Here is a 22,448-nt window from a genome sequence, read left to right as displayed (position 1 = left end):
GGATATTGTTAAACTCGAAAGAGTACAGAAGAGATTTATGAAGATGCTACCAGGACTTGATGGTCTGAGTTATAAGAAGTGGCTGGCTAGGCTGGGACTTTTTTTCCTGGAGCGTAGGAGGCTTATAGAGGTTTATAAAATAATGAGGAGCATAGATAAGGTAGATAGTCGACATATTTTCCCAAAGGTAGAGGAGCAGAGAACTAGAGGGCATAGGTTTAAGGTGAGCGGGGAGAGATACAAAAGAGACCAGAAGGAAAATTTCTTCACACAGAGGGTGGTGAGCATCTGGAATAGGCTGCCAGAGGCAGTGGTAGAGGCGGGGACAATTTTTTCCTATAAAAAGCAGTTAGACAGTTCGATTGACAGGGTGGGTATAGAGGGCTATGGGCCAAATGAGGGCAAGTGAGACGAGCTTAGTGATAGGAACTGGGCAGCATGGACGAGCTGGGCCGAAGGGCCTGTTTCCATGCTGGAAACATCTATGGCTCTAACAATGTACTACTCACAGAAGTGAGATGGCACAGCTTCAATTGTTCCCTCTCACGGACGGGGAAGGCCTCAAATCTAGTCATAAAAAAGGTGCTGTTGAGAACCAGCCCTATCTACCGCTGTCACTGGCGGGGAGGGTACAGACTGTAAAAATGACAGTCCTCCCGAGATTGCTGTTTGTATTTCAGTGTCTCCCAATTTTCATCCCAAAGGCATTTTTCAGGAAGATGACTGCGGCAATCTTGGGTTTTTCTTGGGCCGGAAAGACCCCGTGGGTGAAGAAAGTTCTGCTGGAGTAGGGCGGGGGGTGGGGGGGGGGGGGGGGGGGGGGGCTGGCTCTTCCGAACTTTATCATTTCTACTGGGCGGCTAATATATCGATGGTCAGGAAGTTGGTTGTGGGAGAGGAGTCAGTGTGGGAGCGAGTGGAGGCGGCATCTTGTAAGGTCACGAGCCTGAGGGCTTTGTTGATGACACCTCTGCCATTCTCGCTGGCTCGGTACTCCACAAGCCTGGTAGTAGTGGCAGCCCTGAGGGTGTGGGGACAGTGGAGGCAGCACATGGGGTTGGAGGGGGTGTCGGTGTGGTCACCGATCTGTGACAACCATCGGTTCGCTCCGGGGGTTCTGGACGGGGGCTTTCGGAGGTGGCAGCGGGCAGGGATTGAGTGATTTGGCAATTTTTTTTTGAGGAGGGCTTTCCAAGTTTGGAGGAGCTGGAGGAGGAGTTTGAGTTGCCAGGCGGGAACAGGTTCCAGTACCTGCAAGTATGGGATTTTGTTCGGAGGCAAGTCTTGAGCTTTCCGCGTCCCCCACAAAGGGGGCTACAGAACAAGGTGATGTCAAAAACAGGAGTTGGGGAGGTGAAGGTCTCAGAAGTGTATAAAGAGCTGATGGAGTGGGAAGGAGTTCCAATACGGGAGGTGAAGAGGAAGTGGGAGGAAGAGTTGGGATGGGAGTTGGAGGTTGGGGTATGGGAGGAGGCCCTGCGGAGAGTGAACGCGTCCTCGTCATGTGCCAAGCTCAGCCTGATCCAATTCAAGGTGGTCCACAGGGCTCATATGTCTGCGGATGAGCAGGTTTGTGGAGGATAGGTGTGGGCGCTATGGGGGAAGTCCTCCAAATAATGTGCACATGTTTTGGGCGTGACCGAGGTTGAGGGACTTTTGGCAGGGATTTGCGGACATCATGTCTGAGGTCCTGCAGGGGAAGGTGACTCTGAGTCCAGATGTGGCGATATTCGGCGTGTCGGATGATCCGGGAGCCCGGGGGGGGGGGGGGGGGGGGGGGAGGAGAGAGGCCGACCCTTTGGCCTTTGCTTCCCTGGTGGCCCGGAGATGGATTCTGCTGGGATGGAGGGACTCAGAGCATCCGAAGTCGGGGGTATGACCGGGTTTCTCAGGTTGGAGAAAATCAAATTCGTCTTCAGGAGTTTGTTACAGGGGTTCATTTGGAGGTGGCAGCTGTTCATTGACTTCTTTAAGGAAAATTAGTCTGTCAGCAAGGGCAGGGGGAATGAGTGGGTGGGGGGGGGGAACATGGGAGGAGGCATGGAAGTGATGAACAAGGGTAGGAAAACCAATGAAGGGAGGGCCATGAGACGGAGTGTTTATATGGACCATGTTGGTTGGGGTCTGTATTTGGGGGGATGACTATGTTATTGTGGGTTTTTTGTCTGTGTTGGATTTTTCTGTTTAAAGTGTTAAAATTATAAGTGCCTTAATAAAATATTTTCTAAAAGAAAACCCAGCCCTACCTCACTGGGGTGACTTTCGTTCATTTTAACGGCGCAAATAGCAGAAATTGCGTGAAACTCACGGGCAGATTGAAGATACGGCTTCTGTTTTGGTGAGGCTACTGGAGCTGTGCAAATTGTCAACCAATTTGTGGCATTTCCCAATTTATCGGGTTGCTCCGTGTCTCACCATAGGCTGCTGAATAATTCGCACATTAATAATAGTGAGCGCCATCCGAATCCCTTTTATTTTTGCGGCAAGTTCTGGGCCATTCTTTCTGCAATTTAGTTTTGAGCTTACTCCCATTTCATTGTTCTGCTGTCCTGGACAAGGTGCAGGAGCTCATTATGAAAGGTACAAACCTTTATGGGGTCCAGCCAGCAGAACTGTCCAGTTCCTAACAGTCTCCTCTTGTCAGTCAGGGCTGACAGCAATTTGCTGTGCGACAAACTGAACATCAACCAACTGAACTTGAGTCAGTGGTGTCTAATGCTTAGGCAATATTCTTAATCCATCAACTCAAATTTCTTCCACCGGTAGTGACAGACCTGGAAAGGCCCTTGTTTCACCTTCCTACACAGCTCCAAATACTTTCTCCAGATACAACCCACGATTGGGAGCACTGAATCTGTTATTTTGTCGCCAGGTACTGCAGTTTTAAGTGTCAACAATAGGAACTTATTGCATATTCCTTGTGCTTTTGTGACACGGCTGCACAATTCTCCACATGGAAGACTCTTACCGAGGGTCACTTGTGATGTCATTATTTGTGCACAAATATCGCAGTATCTCAGTGAAGTTGTCATAAACCTTTCGTTTATAACAGAACTCTAAATGCCAAGTTAACTCCCCAGCAATATTTATACCTGCTATTTAATCAATGGGAGAAAGTCATTAGCATAATATGAACAGATTGCAATGTTTTAACCTAATCAGAATTATTGGTTTTGCATTTACCATATGTAGCAATTCCACTTAAGTAAATGGGGAATAGGGTAAGAGTTGCGAGATTGTAATAAATTCTGGACTTGATGTTCAGTACTATATTATTCCATCAGCCTGGTAATAGGAGAGTGCCTTACTTGCCGAGCAATTTAAAGGACAACAGCATTTCGATTATAATTGCAGTTAACTGAAAGGTCACTTAGCATTATAGTTATTTTTGTTTTCCTTGTTCATTTTGATTGTCATATTTTCTGGTGCTGTTCTTTCTTTGTCTTCAGGCGTGTGCAGGATATGTGGAACTCTCTCCGCCCCAAAAACCTATTGGGAATCAGTCAATTGAAAATATGAAACATAAGGTTGACAGTTTATTTGTGAGGCGAGGATATTAAGGGGATGTTGAACAAAGGTGGGTAAATGGAGTTGAGTATGGAATGATCTAATTTGAGATGATCAAAGAAATTTGGGAGGGCAGATGGAGAGAAAGTCTGTGCCCTGAAGGGGACAGAACACGGGGTATAGCCTTTCAGGGGGTTGATGTCAAGAAGCACATCTTCATGCAAGAGGTGGTGGAGATCTGCATCCCTCTGCTACCCCAAAAAAGCTGTTTGAGGCTGGAGTCAAATCAAAATTTCAGAACGGAGGTCAATGAATTTTTGTTGGGTAAGGAAACTAAGAGATTTGGAACTAAGGTAAGTGGATGGCGTTAAGATTAGCCATGATCTAATTGTATGGTCTACCCTTGTTTCCATGTTCCTATGTCGCTGCACCCTGTTAATTTTTAATAATAATAATTTAATAATCTTTATTGTCACAAGTAGGCTTACACTGCAATGAAGTTACCATGAAAAGCTCCTAGTCGCCACACTCCAGCGCCTGTTCGGGTGCACTGAGGGAGAATTCGGAATGTCCAATTCACCTAACAAGCACGTCTTTCAGGACTTGTGAGAGGAAACCGGAGCACCCGGAGGAAACCCACGCAGACACAGGGAGAACGTGCAAACTCCGCAAAGACAGTGACCCAAACCTGGAATCGAACCCGGGACCCTTACCCTGTGAAGCAACAGTGATAACCACTGCTACCGTGCCGCCCAAAGCTTGTAGAGTAGTAAATGTACCTCATGATAGAAGTTTAACCCATAAACACTGGTGGTAATGGTAAATAACCCTTTTGAAGCAACCAGATTCATCAACAAAAGAGGGATGGGGGTATTGTTCACTTGTTAGAGATAGAGATCTATGGGCATGATTTTCCAGCCCTTACAACTGGCGGAACCTTGCGGTCCTCCGAAGAGGACCCCCTGCTGTGGGTTCCCCGACGGTGGGACGGGCGAGTCACACAAAACGGCGTAGACGTCAGCAGGACTGGAAGATCCCATTGGTGGCGAATGGCGAGCTGCCTCCGCCACAAGGGAACACGCCATGGCGGGGCCAGAAAAACCTGTCCCAGAGCTGACCTCACAGTGTGTGTTGTTACACAACTGGGGAGGGGGGAGGGGAAGGTGGGGGAGTGACAGCAAACAAAAACAGCTATTTCGAAGTTGTGAAACATCCCAAGTTACTTCACAGCAGCGTAATCAGAGAAAGTGTGACACTGAGTCGTGAAAGGGGACATTAGGATAGGAAACTTGATAATGGAGGTAGGGTTTTAGGAGCATCTTTGGGAGAGATGGGGGGAGGGGGGGGGCTGCTAGGTAGATAGGTTTAGGGAGGCAATTCCAGAGCTTAATGCCTTGACAGCTAAAGGCACTGCCACCAATGGCAGATGAAAATCAGGGGCAAGGGGCAGAATTGGAGGAGTGCAGAGATCTTGGCGTTATGGCATTGGAGGAGGTTCCACAGATGGGGAGGGAGGAGGCTCCACAGATAGGAAGGGGAGAGACCAAGGAGTGATTTAAAATCGAGATGTTGCCTGTGCAGGTGAACAGGTGCAGGGACGTTAGGTGAATGGGGATTTGTATGATTTGGGGGCATTAACAGTAGAGCTTTGAACAAGTTCAAGTTTATGGTGCAAGGTGGGATGCTGGCCAGGTAAACACTGGAACACGATCAAACAAGTGATATACGACCTTTGATTTAATGGAATTGAGTTTGCTGATGTCAGCTATGGATATGGGGGGGGGGGGCGGCACGGTGGCACAGTGGTTAGCACTGCTGCCTCATGGCACCGAGGACCAGGGTTAGATCCTGGCCCCGGGTCACTCCGTGTGGAGTTTGCACATTCTCCTCGTGACTGCGCCAACCCAACGGTGGGTGGATTGGCCATGCTAAATTGGCCCTTAATTGGAAAAAAAAAAAGAATTGGCTACTCTAATTTTATTTTTTAAAGAAAAAGCCATGGTTATGGGGTTTGTGGTGGGGGTGGGGGATGATTGGGTGAAAATTATTTCTCTGGGAAAGGAGGGAACATCAGAGAGTTAATCCTCCAGGTCTTCTCTTTCACCCCATCCTCCATGAGGCTGAGAAAGGCAGTGAGTGAGGTGGCACAGCAACCTGCCATGCTCTTCATCTCATTAGGAGTCTGTGTATGGCATGAGGGAGGTGGTTAGACAAGAGTAGGTTGGGGCCAGGATGCGAGGAGAAGAACAAAAAGAGTATTTTTCCTGAATCTAACGTCCTGGTCTGCTGCAGACTAATTGACGGAGATTGATTGTAATGATTAATCAACGACCACCAGAAGTATGCCCTCCACCATCTCCTAAGAACAACTATGAATAGGCAATAAATGTCCTTTCTGACCTTACCCTGACACAATCATAAAGTATAGAAGGTGCCCATTCAGCCCATTGGGCCTGTGCAAATTCTTTGAAAGAGCAATTTGTTTGGAGATGATTCACTTGACTCATTCCTGGAATGAGGGGCTTATGTTATGAGGAAAGGTTGAACAGTTTGGGCCTATACCCATTGAGGTTTAGAATCAATCTTCTTGAAATATATAAGATCTCGAAGGGACTTGATGGAGTGGATACCAGGAGGATGTTTCCTCTTACATAGAATCTTTACAGTGGCCATTCGGCCCATTGAGTCTGCACCGACCCTTGGAAAGAGCACCCTACCCAAGCCCACACCTCCACCATACCCCCTTAACCCCACCTAACCTTTTTTTACACTAAGTGCAATTTAGCATGGCCAATCCACCTAACCTGCACATTTTTGGACTGTGGGAGGAAACCGGAGCACCCGGAGGAAACCCACGCAGACACAGGGAGAATGTGCAGACTCCGCACAGACAGTGACCCAAGCCGGGAATCAAACCCGGGACCCTGATGCTGTGACGCAACAGTGCTAACCACTGTGCTACCGTGCCCCTCTTGTGAGGAAGACTAAAACTAGGGGACATGGCTGGCAAACATGAGGTTTTCCTTTTAAGGCAGAAATGAGGGGAACCCTTTTCTCCCAAAGGATCATTGGCGTGTTGAATTCTCTCCCCCAGAGAGCAGTGGAGGCTGGGTCTTTGAATTCATTCAAGGCTGAGTAGACAGATTTTTGTTAGGCCAGGGACTCGAGGGTTATGGGGACAGACAGGAAAGTGGAGCTGAGACCACAGGCCAAGTCGGTCATGATCTTGTCGAATGGGTGGAGCAGGCTCGAAGGGCCAAATGACCTCCTCTTGTTCCTACGATCAAATTCCATTAGCCCCACTTCCCTGCTCTGCCCTGCAGGTTTTTCCAATTTAATTATGTACCTAATTCCCTTTTGAAAGTTACAATTGAATCTGCTTCCACCACTCTTTCAGACAGCGCGCTCCAGATCACCATAACTCACCACGTTAAAACAAACCTTCACATTCCCCCTGTTTTTGTTTGTCAATTATCTTAAAATTCTAAGAATAAATAATAAAATGGTTGAGAAATTAACAGACACTTTAAGAACAAGCAATTGTCCCAGGTTTTCTGTCAGACCTGGTGGCACGGTAGCAGTGTTTAACATTGTTGCTTCACAGCGCCAGGGTCCCAGGTTCGATTCCCGGCTTGGATCACTATCTGTGCGGAGTCTGCATGTTCTCCCCGTGTCTGCGTGGGTTTCCTCCGGGTGCTCCGGTTTCCTCCCACATGTCTCGAAAAACGTGCTTGTTAGGTGAATTGGACATTCTGAATTTATTCCTCAGTGTACCCGCACAGGCGCCGGAGTGTGACAACTGGGGGATTTTCACAGTAACTTCATTGTAGTGTTAAGCCAATTGTGACAATAATAAAGATTATTATTATGGGGGGAGAGAGAGAGAGAGAGAGAGTGAGAGAGAAAAAAGAGGAAGAGAGAGAGAACGGATGAGCTTTATCCAAATATTTGTGGCAGAATCTTCACCCTCTTCGACCCTACTTCTGCTGTTCCCTCCAAAATCCCTTTTACCTCACCCATTTGTCTCTACCATTTTAGAACTTCCCCAAGCTCAGTGCTACAACCAAACTTTCTGTTTAACGCTCCTCCCTCTCACACCAGGTGTATTTACATTTTTAGTTACTTATTTTTGTCATTCTCTGCCCCTCGAAGTGCCTTGGCCATATATTTATATTGAGACACTGTATGAATGCCAAATTGTTGTTGATTTCAACTCAGTGGAATCATCTCTGTGAGGGTCTTGGCAGTGGAATCCAACACCCTCGTGGGAAGTGCGCTCCAGGTCATCACCACATGCTGCATAAGAACAATCTTCCACGTATTCCTTGCATCGCGTGCCTGTAAACTGTTGTGTAGAATCACAGAATTCACCTTCTGATGGCCTTTCTTTTCACTTTGACAGTGTTTAAATATGTTGACCTCGACGTGTTCCGTGAAGTCTGCCCCTTTTCAAGACGTGTCCCTGAAAGCCAGTAGTAAGGTGGGTCTATAATACACCCAGTGGGTGTTTAATATGTTATTTATTTTATGAGGCGGTGCAAAGAAGATTTACATCCCATATAACGTCTCAATTCCAGGTATCATCCTTGTAAATAACAGAATCACAGAATTGTTACAGCGCAGAAGGAAGCCATCTGGCCGACCTAATAGAGGGCTTAAACAGTAAGGGGGTTTTGATAAGCTATGTTCCTATGTAATGTTGCAAGTGCTGTGTTGATGGTCAGTCTGTCATGGCATTAGGAGGAAATGCATCCGGTGCGATGTTCGCTTTTGCAGATGAGGTGATGTAGCCTTTGGGGAACAGCCGTCACACATCTAGGACAGTCAGTGCAAGGAGGCCAAGAAAAGGTGCCTGAGAAAGGAATACCAGTGACCTGGAGTCCAAGGACCGATCCCACCTCCCGGAAACACATGCCAAGTGTGCAGTCGAAGATGCAGCTACAGCATCGGGCTCGCCAGCCCTGCAAGAACCCACAGAGCCCGTGACCAGTAACACGGAGTTTCTGAGGTGAACAATCATACTTGTTCTTAAGTTGGATTTGATTTGGATTTGAAATGAAATGAAATGGAAATCGCTTACTGTCACAAGTAGGCTTCAAATGAAATTACTGTGAAAATCCCCTAGTCGCCACATTCCAGTGCCTGTTCGGGGAGGCTGGTACGGGAATTGAACCGTGCTGCTGGCCTGCCTTGGTCTGCTTTCAAAGCCAGCGATTTAGCCCTGTGCTAAACCAGCCCCTATTTGTTCATTGTCACGTGTACCGAGGTACAGTGAAAAGTATTTTTCGGCGAGCAGCTCAAACAGATCATTTGGAACATGGAAAGCAAAGGAAATAAAAATAAAATACATAATACGGCAGCACAAGGTACACAATGTAAATACATAGACACTGGCATCGGGTGAAGCATACAGGGGTGTAGTATTAACCAGGTCAGTCCATAAGAGGGTTGTTTAGGAGTCTGGTAACAGCGGGGAAGAAGCTGTTTTTGAATCTGTGCGTGTTCTCAGACTTCTGTATCTCCTGCCCGATGGAAGAAGTTGGAAGAGTGAGTAAGCCGGATGGGAGGGGTCTTTGACAATGCTGCCCGCTTTCCCCAGGCAACGGGAGATATAGACAAAGTCAATGGATGGGAGGCCGGTTTGTGTGATGGACTGGGCTGTGTTCATGCCAGCCTGCAGGGATGCAGATTATTATTTAATATGTTTAAGGTGATTGGAGTAGTGAGGAATCAGATTCTCAGGCTTTAAGTTGATGTATGAACCAGAAACAGGTGCAGGCCTTTCAAACCTCTTCCATTCGATAAGATCAGGGTTAATCTGATTGTTGTGTCAAATCCACTTTCCTAGCTGCTTCCCATCAGCCATGACTCCCTTGTCTATCAAAACTCTAACTCGGGACAGCATGGTGGCGCAGTGGTTAGCACTGCTGCCTCGCGGTGCTGAGCTCCCAGGTTCGATCCCGGCTCTGGGTCACTATCCGTGTGGAGTTTGCACATTCTTCCCGTGTTTGTGTGGGTTTCGCCCCCCACAACCCAAAGATGTGCATGGTAGATTGCCCTTAATTTGAACGAATGAATTGGGTACTCTAAATTTAAAAAATGAACTCTAACTCGGATTTCAATAAATTCAATGACCCAGCCTCCATTGCTCTCTTGGGAAGAGAATTCCAGAGACTAATGACTCCTATCTTATTTTTAAATCATGTCTCCCCGTTCTAAGGCTCAATCGAACGTCCTTGCTTCGCCCGACTCAGGACGCCATGAGGCCATTAAATCTCGTGAGAGGCCTCTCACTTGATTTGCGAAGTTGGGACCCCTCGCGAGATCTTGCGAGACCTCGCGATCTGGATGTCTCGGCGGGATCCATATTTGCATACTTAAGTGAGCGGTTAAACTCACTTAAATATGTCTGCGTCATATTCTACCGAGGCTCTGGATCAAACGGCTGCGCCTGGGAGTCCTCGCCATGGCGCTGTTTAGCATTGTTCCACACAAACGTGGACCAGGCATAACGGCACCTGGGGGGATCTCCCAAGCTATCGAAGCCCCTGGGTGGTCAGGCTCTGAGCAGGGTGGCCTTGCCAGGCTGGCAGGGGCAGTGCCAGGTTACCAGGGTGCCATGCTGGCAAGTGCCAGGGATTGGGCATAGGTGCCCTGCCTTTGAGAGATGGGGGGGGGGGGGGCTTGAGAACCCCTTAACAAATAAGTCAGGGCATTGGGAGGGCCCGAAGGCCAAGTGGGAGATCCAGAGATTGGCATTTAAAAATGGCGCCGCGATCTCTTTCTGCGCTGAAATGTAGGTTAAGTGCAGCCTCGGTAGGGGCTGAGAAACACCCTGCTAAACGCCCCTAAAACTGGACTCTGTTTTGCCCCCGTTAAATCGTGCCCCTAGTCTCCTCCACAAGAGGAAACATTCTCGTGGTGTATCCACCCTGTCAAGTCCCCTCAGGATCTTATATGTTTCAATAAGATCACCTCTCATCCTCTAAATTCCAGTGGGTAAGGGCCTAACGAGTTCAACTTTTCTTTATAAGACAAGTCCTTCACACCAGGAATGACTTTAGCGAAATCTCTTTGAACTGCTGTTGTGGCATGTACCTGGAGGTCGCATGTTTGGTGGCTCCTGCCAGAACTGTCTTTTCAGTCTAGTTTTTGGTGAAGATTTGTTCATGAGGAGCTATGGGAAGGTTTGGGGCATTTATAGAAGCCAGTGAAGAAGGCAGTGAGCAAAGGTCCGCTGCCAACCGTGGTGAGGGGAACAGCAGGAGGAAAGATGGCGGGAGAGAGACTGTTGGGTGGGGCCGCCCCCATCACAGTGGAGAAGGTGACGGAGGTGATGGCTGGTGAGTTCGAACAGCTGTTTGCGAAGCATTTCAAAAAGCATCAGATGGTGATGCTGTGGATGGGAGATTCCCTTGCCCTGGTGAGAGAGGAATTGGTGAGAATGCCGGTGGTGCGGGAGCAAGGGGAGAAAGTGAAATGAATGGAGGAGGCCGTGTCACTATTTCACCTTGGTGGATGAGAAGCTGCAGAGGGTGTCTGAGATGAACAGAGGGTGGAGAACCAAGGTTGAAGGCCTGGAGAACATGTCGTGAAGGCATAACTTTCGTGGGTGTGCCCGAAGGGTGGAGGGCCAGGGATCTACAGAATACATTGCCGATATAATGGCGAAGTTGATGAGTGACCCTCCCAGTACGGGTTGGACAGGGCTCACCGGTTGCTCCGGCCGAAACTGAGATGAATGAGCCACCGAGAGCGAGTGGGAAGGAAGGGATATACGAATACACCAGGACTTGGAGATGGCAAAGAGGCGTGAGGCCTTCGGATGGGCTAAGACGGTGTTGTATAAGCACAATGTGCGGTTTAGTGTGGTCTACCCACCGAAGCTGAGGGTCATGTAGAACAGCAGAGATTATTATTTCGAGGGGGAGGCGTTTGTGAAGGCAGAAGGCCTGAGATTAGACTGAATTTGGACTTTTGACGTTTTTTGGCAGAGTTTTTTTCTTCTTTTTCCTCAATTGGTTTTGTTTTCTTCAATTGTTTTTTTTTAGATGTTGTGGGGATTGGAGGGTTGGTTTCATTTTTGATGCAGGGGCCATCATGTATTATTATTAGTATTAGCCAACACTCTGTTGGCTCGTGTACGGGGGGGAGCGAGATGGGGGAGGTGCCCCGCAGCTGTTGGAACCTGTGTGGGCAGGTGCCTGCCACATGTGCCTGGCAGGTGTGAATGATGGGAGGGATGATACTGGGGCTGGTGTTTTCAAGAGGAAGTGGCGGAGGGTTTCCAGGGAAGGAGGGTGCGGAGGTGGCAGTGATGATGGCCGGGGCAGGGTCCTGTGTACGAGGCGGGGCCTGTAAGGATGGTCATGGCGGGTAGGAAGGGTGGGTGAGGGGTGGAAGGTGTTAGGGATTTCATGAAGGGGTTCATGAAAGAGATGGGAGGGGCAGGTCCATGGAGTACCCGTTCTTCTCAGTACACAAGGTGTATTTGAGGATCGTCTTTTTTGTGGTCGGGAAGGCGTTGCAGGCGGGGTAAAAAAGTACTCATTGACCGTGATATCAGATCATGTGCCGCACTGGGTGGACGTGGTCTTAGAGAAGGGGCTGGGCCAGAGGCTGGCGTGGAGGCCAGATGTGGAATTGTTGGCGGACCCAAACTTTTGCAATCAGATGGGGAGGGTGATTAAGGAGTGTTTGGAGTTTAATCAAAATGGAGAGGTCTCGTTGTCGGTGGTTTGGGAGGCATTGAAGGTGGTAGTGAGGGGGGAGGTCATTGCATTTAAGGTGAAGATGGATAGGTATGCGGGGAGGAGCGGCAGCAGCTGATGGAGGAGATTTTGGAGGTGGATGGAAGATACGCGGAGGATCTGGAACCAGGGCTGTTGCTGAGGAGGAAGGAGTTGCAGGCGAAGTTTGACTGCCTGTCTACGGGGAGGGTGGTTTGGCAGCTGAGGCCAGCTTGGGGGGGGGGTTTGTGTATGAGTATGGTGAGAAGGCCAGTTGATTGTTGGCAGGCCAACTCTGTCGCCAGGCAGCGGCGAGGGAGATTGTGTGGATTAGGGATGGGACAGGAGGGATGGTGGCGGCACCAGAGCAGGTGCACAGGGTGTTTGAGGATTTCTATAGGGGGTTGTATACATCAAAGCTGCTGGAGGATGAGTCAGGGATGAGGGAGTTTTTGTAACAACTGGAGTGGCTGGAGGTGGGAGAGGTGGAATGGGTGAGGTTGGAGGAGCCATTAGGGTTGGAGAAAGTGAAGGTAGTGACAGGGAAGACGCAGTCAGCTAAGGCGCAGAGGCCAGATGGGTTCCCGGTAGAATTTTCTAAAAAGTTTAAAGATATGTTGGTGCCGCTGATGGAGGAAATGTTTGCGGATGCGATGGTGAAGGGGGGGGGTTACTGAGACTATGAGGCAGAGGTGTTGCCGGTGAAGCTGAAGGAGTGCCTTCCGAAGGGGGAAGATCAGACAGGATTCGTCAAGGGAAGACAGCTGTCGTTGAAAATGCGGTGGCTGCTAAACGTGATGCTTTCTCCGGCAGAGGGGAAGGAGTTAGAGATGGTGATGGCGTTGGATACGGAGAAAGCATTTGGCAGAGTGGTGTGGGGGCATCTGTTTGGGGCACTGGAGAACTTTGGGATTGAGCCTAAGTTTGTGGCTTGGGTAAAATTGCTATCTAAGGATCCAACAACCTGTGTGCGGACGAATGAGATGCAGTCGGAGTACTTCCCACTATTCTGGGGAAGGAGGTAGGGGTGCCCCATTCCCCCCTCTTGTTCGCGTTGGCGATTGAGCCCTTGCTGATTGTGCTGAGGGGTTTGGGCTTATGGAGGGGGATAATGAGGGGTGGGGGTTGGAGCACAGGTGTCTCTATATGCAGAAGTCTGACTGATGTATATCACAGACCCGGGCTCTTCATTAAAAGACATAATGGGATTGCTGGGGTAATTTGGGGCATTTTTGGGGTATGAATTGAATTTAGAGAAGAGTGAGTGCTTTGTCGAGTCTCCTATGAGTGGGGGGGGGGGGTACCACGTAGGATGGCGACAACTCACTTTAGGTATTTGGGGGTGCAGGTAGCGCAGGACTGGGTGAGACTCCGTAAATTAAACTTCACGAGCTTGGTAGGGAGGGTGAAGGAGGATCTGCGGAGATGGAATAGACTCCCTTTGTCATTGGCTGGCCAGGTGCAGGCAGTCAAAATGAATATTTTACCATGGTTTCTGTTCCTGTTCCAGTGTCTACCGGTCTTTATGCCAAAGCTATTTTTTTTAGGCTGGTCTTGTTATTTGTGTGGGCAGGGAAGGTGGCGAGGATAAGGAAGGTGGTGCTCCAAAGGGAGCGGCAGTCAGGGGGCTTGGCTCTTCTGAATCTGTTGCACTATTACTGGGCAATGAATGTGGAGAAAGTGTGGGGCTGGAGGAAGGAATTGGAAACTTTGTGGATGGAAGCGGGGTCCTGTAAGGGGTTGGGATTGCGGGTGCTGGCAACAGTGTAGCTAGCCCCAGGGATGTATTCTGGGAATCCAGTAGTGGTAGGCACGCTGAGGATCTGGGAGGAATTTCGACAGCACTTCAAGTTGAGGACAAGGTCGAGGGTGATGCTGATACGCGGGGAACTGTGGGTTTGAGCTGGGGAGGCTGGATGCGAGGTTCCGGGGATGGGAGGAGAAAGGGGTGCAAGAGATGAAAGATCTGTTTCTGGAGGGGAGATGTGCAAGCTTAAAGGAGTTGGGGGTGACGTATGGGGTGCAGCGAGAGGAAGGCCTTAGATATATGCAGGTGCGGAATTTCGCAAGAAAGACTTTTCCAAGTTTCCTGGTGGCGCCGCCCTCCTCGTTGCTGGAGGAGGTGCTGTTGGTTGCGGGTGGGGGGGTGGGGATGTTTGGAGAGTGGGGTTGTCTCAGCAATTTATGGAAGGGATTAAGGCTAAGTGGGAGGAAGAGTTGTGGATGGGGCTGGAGGAAGGACTATGGTGCGAAGGGTCAATGTCTCGACCTCGTGTGCGAGGCTGGGGTTGATTCAACTAAAGGTGGTGTGTAGGGCACATTTAACAAAGGCAAGGATGAGCCGGCTGTTGAAGAGGTGGAAGATAGTTGTGATTGGTGTGGGATAGGGTCCATATGTTCTGGTCCTGCCCGAAGTTGGCAAGAGATTGGGGGTTGTTTTTTTAGCACTATGTCTGAGGTTCTACATTTGGAATTGGAGCCGGGTCCCCGAGAGGGCATATTCGGGGGGGGGGGGGGGGGGGGGGGTCGAACCTGCCTAGTGGAAATGGAAAAAGTATTTTTTAAAGCAAAACAATGTTTATTCTATTAACTCAAGTTAACCTTTTTAAAACAAACAGTGAACATCTTAGAAACCATCAATTCAAATACAACCCCCAAAGAATACAACACTAAGTAATCCGTAAACTGTCCTTTCAACATCCAGAAGACTTAAAAAAAAACCTTTAAACAGAAGCACATCAGGTTAAAGTCACTACTGCGAGTAGTTATTAGTTTTAAACACCAGGCTCGATTTACAGTCTTTAGATTACAGAGGGAGACTCTAATACACCGTCTGGCTGTGACTGCAGCTATCCAGCTCTGAAAACGAAACTAAAACACACCCTGCAGCAAACAGCCTTAACCGAAAGTAAAAAGCTGACAGACAGCCCAGCTCCACCCATTCTGACATCACTGAAGTAAAAAATACCCATTTCTTAAAGTACTCTCACTGCAGATATTTATATACGCACCCATTTAGAAACACCCATTTCTTAAAGGTACTCTCACATGACAATGTACTGTGCTTGGATTTCCAGAAGGCATTTGATAAAGCTGCCCGATCAAAGATTATTGCGAAAAATAAAAGCTCATGGTGTAGGGGCTGACCTATGAGCCTGGAGTGAAGATTAGCTCGCTTTTTACAATTTGCATCAATTAATTAGAATAGAGGCGCAAAAGAAAGGCAGCTAAATTTGCAGACAACACAAAAGTTGGTGGGCAAGTATGTTGAGAAAACGAAATATGGAGCTGGAGATGGATATAGATAGGTTGGGTGAGTGAAGGAAAATACTGCAGATAGAGTATAATGTAGGAAAGTGTCAAGTTCTAAATTTTGACAGGAAGAATAAAATATACATTAATGATCTGGAAGAAGGAACTGAAGGCACTGTTGCTCAGTTTGCAGATGATACAAAGATCTGTAGAGGGACAGATTGAGGAAGCAAGGTGGCTGCAGAGTGACATGGACAGGCTAGGAAAGTGGGCAAAGAAGTGGCAGATGGAATACAATGTGGAAAAATGTGACGTTATGCACTTTGGAAGGAGGAATGGAGGCATAGACTATTTTCGAAATGGGGAAATGCTTAGGAAATCAAGCACAAAGGGATTGGGAGTCCTTGTTCAAGATTCTCTTAAGGTTAACGTGCAGGTTCAGTCGGCAGTTAGGAAGGCAAATGCAATGTTAGCATTCGTGTCGAGAGGGCTAGAAAACAAGAGCAGGGCTGTACTTCTGAGACTGCATAAGGCTCTGGTCAGACCCCATTTGGAGTATTGCAAGCAGTTTTGGGCCACGTATCTAAGGAAGGACGTGCTGGCCTTGGAAAGGAGCCAGATGAAGTTCACAAGAATGATCCCTGGACTGAAGGGGCTGGTTTAGCACAGGGCTAAATAGCTGGCTTTTAAAGCAGGCCAAGCAGCGTGGGTTCAATTCCTGTACCAGCCTCCCCGAACAGACACCGAAATGTGGCAACTGCTTTTCAGTTGCAGTTGATGTTGTATACATGGATTTTAATAAGACGTTTGATTAGGTGCCCCATGGTCGGCTCATGCAGAAAGTAAGGAGGCATGGCATAGAGGGAAATTTGGCCGATTGGATCAGTAACTGGCTATAACATAAAAGACAGAGGGTGGTGGTAGATGGTAAATTTTCATCCTGGAGCCCAGTCACCAGCGGTGTACCACAGGGATCAGTGCTGGTTCCTCTGCTATTTGTGATTTTTATCAATGACTTGGATGATGGAGTTGAAGATTGTGTTAGTAAATTTGCTGATGACACCAAGATTGGTGGAGTAGTGGATGAGGTGGAGGGCTGTTGTAGGCTGCAAAGAGACATTGAGAGGATGCAGAGCTGGGCTGCAAAATGGCAGTTGGAGTTTAACCATGATAAGTGTGAGGTGATTCACTTTGGTAGGACAAATTTGAATGCGGATTACAGGGTTAACGGCAGGGTTCTGAAGAATGTGGAGGAGCAGAGTGATCTCGGAGTTCATGTCCATCGATCTCTGAAAGTTGCCACCCAAGTGGATAGAGCCGTGAAGAAAGCCAATAGTGTGTTCGAATTTATTAACAGGGGGATTGAATTTAAGAGTCGTGAGGTTATGCTGCAACTGTACAAGACCTTGGTGACCACATTTGGAGTATTGTGTGCAGTTCTGGTCACCTCATTAAAGGAAGGATGTGGAAGCATTGGAAAGGGTGCAAAGGAGATTTACCAGGATGCTGCCTGGATTGGAGGGTAGGTCTTATGAGGAAAGGTTGAGGGAGCTAGGGCTTTCCTCATTGGAGCAAAGGAGAATGAGAGGTGACTTAATTGAGGCGTATAAGATGATGAGAGGGATAGATAGAGTGGACGTTCAGCGACTTTTTCCTCGGGTGGATGTAGCTGTTACAAGGGGGCATAACTATAAGGTTCATGGTGGAAGATGTAGGAGGGATGTCAGAGGTAGGTTCTTTACTCAGAGAGTGGTTGGGGCGTGGAACGCATTCCCAGCTATGGTAGTGGAGTCAGACACTTTAGGAACTTTCAAGCGGTTATTGGATAGGCATATGGAGTGCACTAGAATGATTGGGAGTAGGTTGGTTTGATCTTAGTTTCAGACTAGTTCGGCACAACATCGTGGGCTGAAGGGCCTGTACTGTGCTGTACAGTTCTATGTTCTATATGTTCTATGTTCTTTTTACAGTAACTTAATTTGAAGCCTATATGTGACAATAAGCGATTTTAATTTCATTTATTTTCATGAAGAGCTTGTCATATGAGGAACGGTTGAGGACTCTGGGTCTGTACTCGCTGGAGTTTAGAAGGATGAGGGGGGATCTTATTGAAACTTGCAGGATACTGTGAGGCCTAGATAGAGTGGACGTGGAGAGAGCGTTCCACTTGTAGGAAAAACTAAAACCATAAAAAACTGGCATTTAGAAGTTAGAAAATAAAAACAAGGGATGCGATTCAACCACCTCAGATCTGGACACGTTGGTTAAATAGCGGAAAAGCTAAAATTGTGATTCACGCCAGGCGCAAACCAGATTGCATTTTACCCGGCCCACTCTCAATGGCGAGTTCAGGATCTCGCCCCAAAATGGCAAGCAGCTCATTAACCCTAATTTGCATTCATTTCAATCTCATTAGGGAGATTGAAGTCAAATACAGTGGCCTATTTCAAGCCATCTTTAAATATTGTGGAGATCCATAACAGGGGCACGCTGCAGCCTATCTGCCCCACCAAACACTTCCAGGTTAGAGCCTTGCTGTGCCTTCAATGCTGAAAGTCAATTTCATGCCCTTTGACTGTGAGCAGCCTCCAGCTGCACTGAAGGCAAATGATCAATTAACCTTGTTAGTTGTGACAGCCCTTCACAGCTGTAGGTTGTGTTTGCTGCTTGCTCCTCCTGGTGGCTGCAAATGCCTGGAGGCTGCTGTTGCTGTTTCCTTCCTTTTCTGTAGCCGGAAAGAAGGACAACTTTTTCCAAGATACTGGAACATCAGGCGCAGGGGGATGTCTGAGTCCAGAAGGCAATCCGGTTCGAAACAAGAAGACTCTGCGGGACCTGGTGCGTGACATTGATCCAAATGAACCACCTGATGACGCCATTTTAAAAAAAAGCTTTTGCAGATTTGTAATGGGAGCGGCGTTTTCAGAACCCCAAAATGTATCACGGAGTTCAACCAACCTCTCCCTTTAATATATTGTTGCTTTTGAAGCACACGGCTTGGTCTCCAGGTGTGGTATTACAATTATGGACACGTGGGTTTTTAAACACGAAACAATGTTTATTCCATGAATTCAACTTAACCTTTTAAAATAAACATTGGATCTCTTAACACCCCTTACTTCAAAGATAACCCCAAAAATAATACAACACTAAATAATCCCTCAAAATGTTCCTTCAAACCTCCAAAAGTCTTAACACCTTTAAACAGAAACACATCAGGTTAAAGACATTACTATTATGAGTTTAAATCACCCAAATGATTCAGAGATAGTCTTTCCTGGCAGAGATCACAGCAGATCCAGCTCACTGCAAACACAGACACGCCCAAGCTCTTTGTCTTCATGCAGCTCTCAGCAAACCAGCCAGGCACTTTTTAGCTGCTCTCTCAAACTGAAACCAAAACCAGCTCTCAGCAAACCAGCCAGGCACTTTTCAGCTACTCTCTCAAACTGAAACCAAAAACAGCTCACAGCAAACCAGCCAGGCACTTTTGAGCAGCTTTCTCTCAAACTGAAACAAAAGCAGAAGTGAGCTCAACTCAGCTACCCCCACCCTCTGACATCACTTCAGTAATATGAGCGGCTCCATTTCTTGAAGGTACATTGTTTAAACATCCATTTCTTAAAGGTACTCTCACATAACAGATTGCTGACACTTTTGTTGCTGGTGTGGTGAGTGCTGCATGTAACTGGCACGTCACCACGGGCTAAACACGCTGGAAGTCAAGAATGTTCAACTGCACCTTGCAACTGAGCGGCAGTGGAATATGTGGATGCCAGGATTTGGTTCCGGTGAGATTGGGCCGTGTGGGAGGGGCCTGCACAGCTGCGGTTCCTGGACAGAGAATGACACTGATACGTGGAACAAGTCACACATTGATGGGCAGATCATTTCTATGACAGAGTTCTGGACGTGATAACACATTCTCAAATTTATCCTCCCTATCTGTTGAACCTACGAGGGTGATCCCGTGTACTTGTTGTTTTTGTGTGCAAATAAGCTGGTTGGTACCAACGTGAAACGGTGATGTTTCTTGTTGTTCAATGGTTAGTGTGAAATGTTATTAAACTATTGACCGTTTAATAAGCTAAATTTTCTCAACTCTCGAGTGCCCACTCCAGGGTACACATCCCATGTCTCAGAGGATGATTCATGCATTGCATCTCAAAGAAACTTTGAAGCCTGAATACCGTGCCTGAACTCTAGAAGTGTCAGGACCATAGTGGCAGCTGCCAACAATTAAACATGATGTGGAGATGCTGGCGTTGGATTGGGGTGGGCACAGTAAGAAGTCTTACAACACCAAGTTAAAGCCCAATAGGTTTGTTTCGAATCACTAGCTTTCAGGTGAATGAAGGAGCTGCTCTCCGAAAGCTAGTGATTCGAGTCAAATCTTTTGGACTTTAACAATTAAACACTAAGAGCTAGGCTTCAGCACTGGGGATCCTCTCGTGGCCAAAGAGTAAGTGTGTGGATCAGGGTGGGGAGGTGCATTGGAGCACCTGTCTAATGTTCCCGGCAGAGTTCTGGGTTTGGGGTCTAGGGGCTCGGGATATGGCCGGGGGTGAGTGTGCAGAGCAAGGTTTGCCAGCAAGCACAACTGGGTTGTGTGGGTTTCCTCCCAGTGTTCCTGTTTTATCTCACAGTCCAAAGATGTGCAGGTTAGGTGGAATGACTATGCTAAATTGCCCCTTAGTGTCCAAAAGGGTTGGTGAGGTTACGGGGATAGGGTGGGTGTGTGGGCCTGTGTAGGGTGCTCTTTTGGAAGGTTGGTGCAGACTCAATGGGTTGCAGTCCTTCTGCACTGTAGGGATTCTATGATTCTATGCCATTGCTGGGAAGCCACAGATCTGGGGGAAGTAGATGGCACGAATGTCGCCTTGCATGCATTAATGTTGACCGCTGAGATGTGTGTCTCTGTGCTGGTGGAAGGTGGCGGTGATAGCTGTGATGCCTCGATGGTGGTCTCCTCAGAGCTCTCCACTGAGGTGATCTTGGCTTGTGGTGGGGGGCGGTTGTGGGGTGGGGTGGGGGAATGCGGGCTGAGGGGCGGTATGACTCCTAGTGGAACGGCCTCATCCGATAGAGATCCTGCAAGACAATGGATGGCACAGTGGTTGGCACTGTTGCTTCACAATGCCACGATCCCAGGTTTGATTCTGACCTTGGGTGAATGTGCGGAGTTTGCACGTTCTCGCCGTGTCTGCGTGGGTTTCCTCCGGGTGCTCCAGTTTCCCCCACAGTCCAAAGATGTGCAGGTTGGGTGAATTGGTCATGTTAAATTGCCCAAAGATTAGGTGGGGTTACGGGGCTGGGAGTTCGGGATTGGGTCTAGGTAGAGTGTTCTATCGCAGCAAGGGCCGGTGCAAACCCGATGGGCTGAACAGCCTCCTTCTGCACTGTAGAGATTTTCTGATTCTCTGATATGGGGCGAAATTCTGCGAAGACCTGCACGACGCCCATTTCCGGCGGGCAAAAGCGGTGCGGATGACTCCGGCGTCGGGGCCTTCTTTTAAGCCGTTAATCTCCGTTCCCGAAAGGGCCAGCAGCGGACTGACGCGATACGCGTCATTTTAACGCGCTGCGGAAGTGTCGCGTCGGGCGACATCATCAACGTCGCCCGGCGTTTGGGGGGGGGGAGTACCGGTGTTTGTGTGGGGGGGGAGAGGGGGGGGAGGGAGAGGGGGGGAGGGAGAGGGGGGGGGGAGGGAGAGGGGGGGGGAGGGAGAGGGGGGGGAGGGAGAGGGGGGGAGGGAGAGGGGGGGAGGGAGAGGGGGGGAGGGGGTGGGAGGGAACGGGGGAGGGAGAGGGGGGGAGGGAGAGGGGGGAGGGAGAGGGGGGAGGGAGAGGGGGGGAGGGAGAGGGGGGAGGGGGTGGGAGGGAACGGGGGAGGGAGAGGGGGGGAGGGAACGGGGGGATGTGAGGGAGAGGGGAGGGAGAGAGAGGGGGGAGGAGGAGGGGGAGGGGAGAGGGGGAGAGAGTACCGGCATTTGTGGGGTGGTGGTGGGGGGGGAGAGAGTACCGGCGTTTGTGGGGTGGTGGGTGGGGGGGGGGGGGGAGAGAGAGTACCGGCGTGTGTGGGGTGGTGGTGGGGGGAGTGTACCGGCGTTTGTGGGGTGGTGGTGGGGGGGTAGGGGTAGGGGTGGGGGGTAGGGGTGGGGGGATAGGGGTAGGGGGAAGGGGTAGGGGGTAGCGGCGTGCGGGGGGGGGGGGGATGGTGCGTTGGCCCCGGGCATCCATTGGATGGGGGCATCAGCAGATCTTCCTCAAGGCTCCCCTTCCTCCCAGCTGCCTTGTCTTTGTTTGAGAGAGAGAGAGAGAGAGAGAGAGGGAGATTGTGGGGACAGACAGAGAGAGAGAGACAGAGAGAGGGAGTCCCGTCCGTCCTCTGGCTGAGAGCAGGGCTTTGGTGAGTATATTGCAATCTGCCTAAACCCAGGAATATTGCCTGGTTAGAATGCAGAGGGAAATGCTGGGATCCCGGGGTGGGAGATGTGTCTGGATTTGTCTATTTCAGCTTCAGCCTCTGCGATTTCAGGTCAGTTTCACAACAACAGGAAAAACGCGCGGAGACAGAGGGAAAAACTTTTGGCAAAGTTTCTGGGTTCTGCCTTTATAATTCACAGCGCAGAAAGGGTTCTGCGTTGTGAATTATCAAGGCACCTTTTCTAATCCTGGGGAGAAACAACCTTTTGAAGAGTCTCTTTCTCCTCCTTTCTCCTCCCTCCCCCTTTCTCCTCCCTCCCCCTTTCTCCTCCCTCCCCCTTTCTCCTCCCCTCCCTCTTTCTCCTCCCTCTCCCTTTCTCCTCCCTCCCCCTTTCTCCTCCCTCCCCCTTTCTCCTCTCCCCCCCCACCACCACCACCACCCCCCCACAAACGCCGGTACTCACTCCCCCCCCCCCCCAAACGCCGGTACTCTCTCTCCCCTCCCCCCCCCCACCATCCCACAAACGCCGGTAC

At 49.1% G+C, this 22,448-nt stretch overlaps 1 protein-coding gene across 6 annotated transcripts in view; it reads left to right on the top strand.

Moving 5' to 3' along the window:
- cfap65 (cilia and flagella associated protein 65) overlaps positions 1 to 22,448 on the top strand; it is a 212,756-nt gene that overhangs the window by 13,336 nt on the left and 176,972 nt on the right. For 5 of the 6 annotated variants that reach the window (XM_038790130.1, XM_038790128.1, XM_038790127.1 and 2 more), the window contains exons 1-2: positions 4,750 to 4,808; positions 7,910 to 7,987. In XM_038790130.1, the coding sequence (XP_038646058.1) occupies positions 4,803 to 4,808; positions 7,910 to 7,987 (84 nt within the window). In that variant the 5' untranslated portion in view covers positions 4,750 to 4,802. Of the gene's footprint in view, positions 1 to 4,749; positions 4,809 to 7,909; positions 7,988 to 22,448 lie in introns of those variants that run through there. The other variant, XM_038790129.1, reaches the window with a different exon arrangement.

Source organism: Scyliorhinus canicula, chromosome 2, assembly GCF_902713615.1.
Source record: "Scyliorhinus canicula chromosome 2, sScyCan1.1, whole genome shotgun sequence".
Classification (NCBI taxonomy): Eukaryota; Metazoa; Chordata; class Chondrichthyes; order Carcharhiniformes; family Scyliorhinidae; genus Scyliorhinus; species Scyliorhinus canicula.
This window is presented reverse-complemented; position numbering and strand designations above follow the sequence as displayed.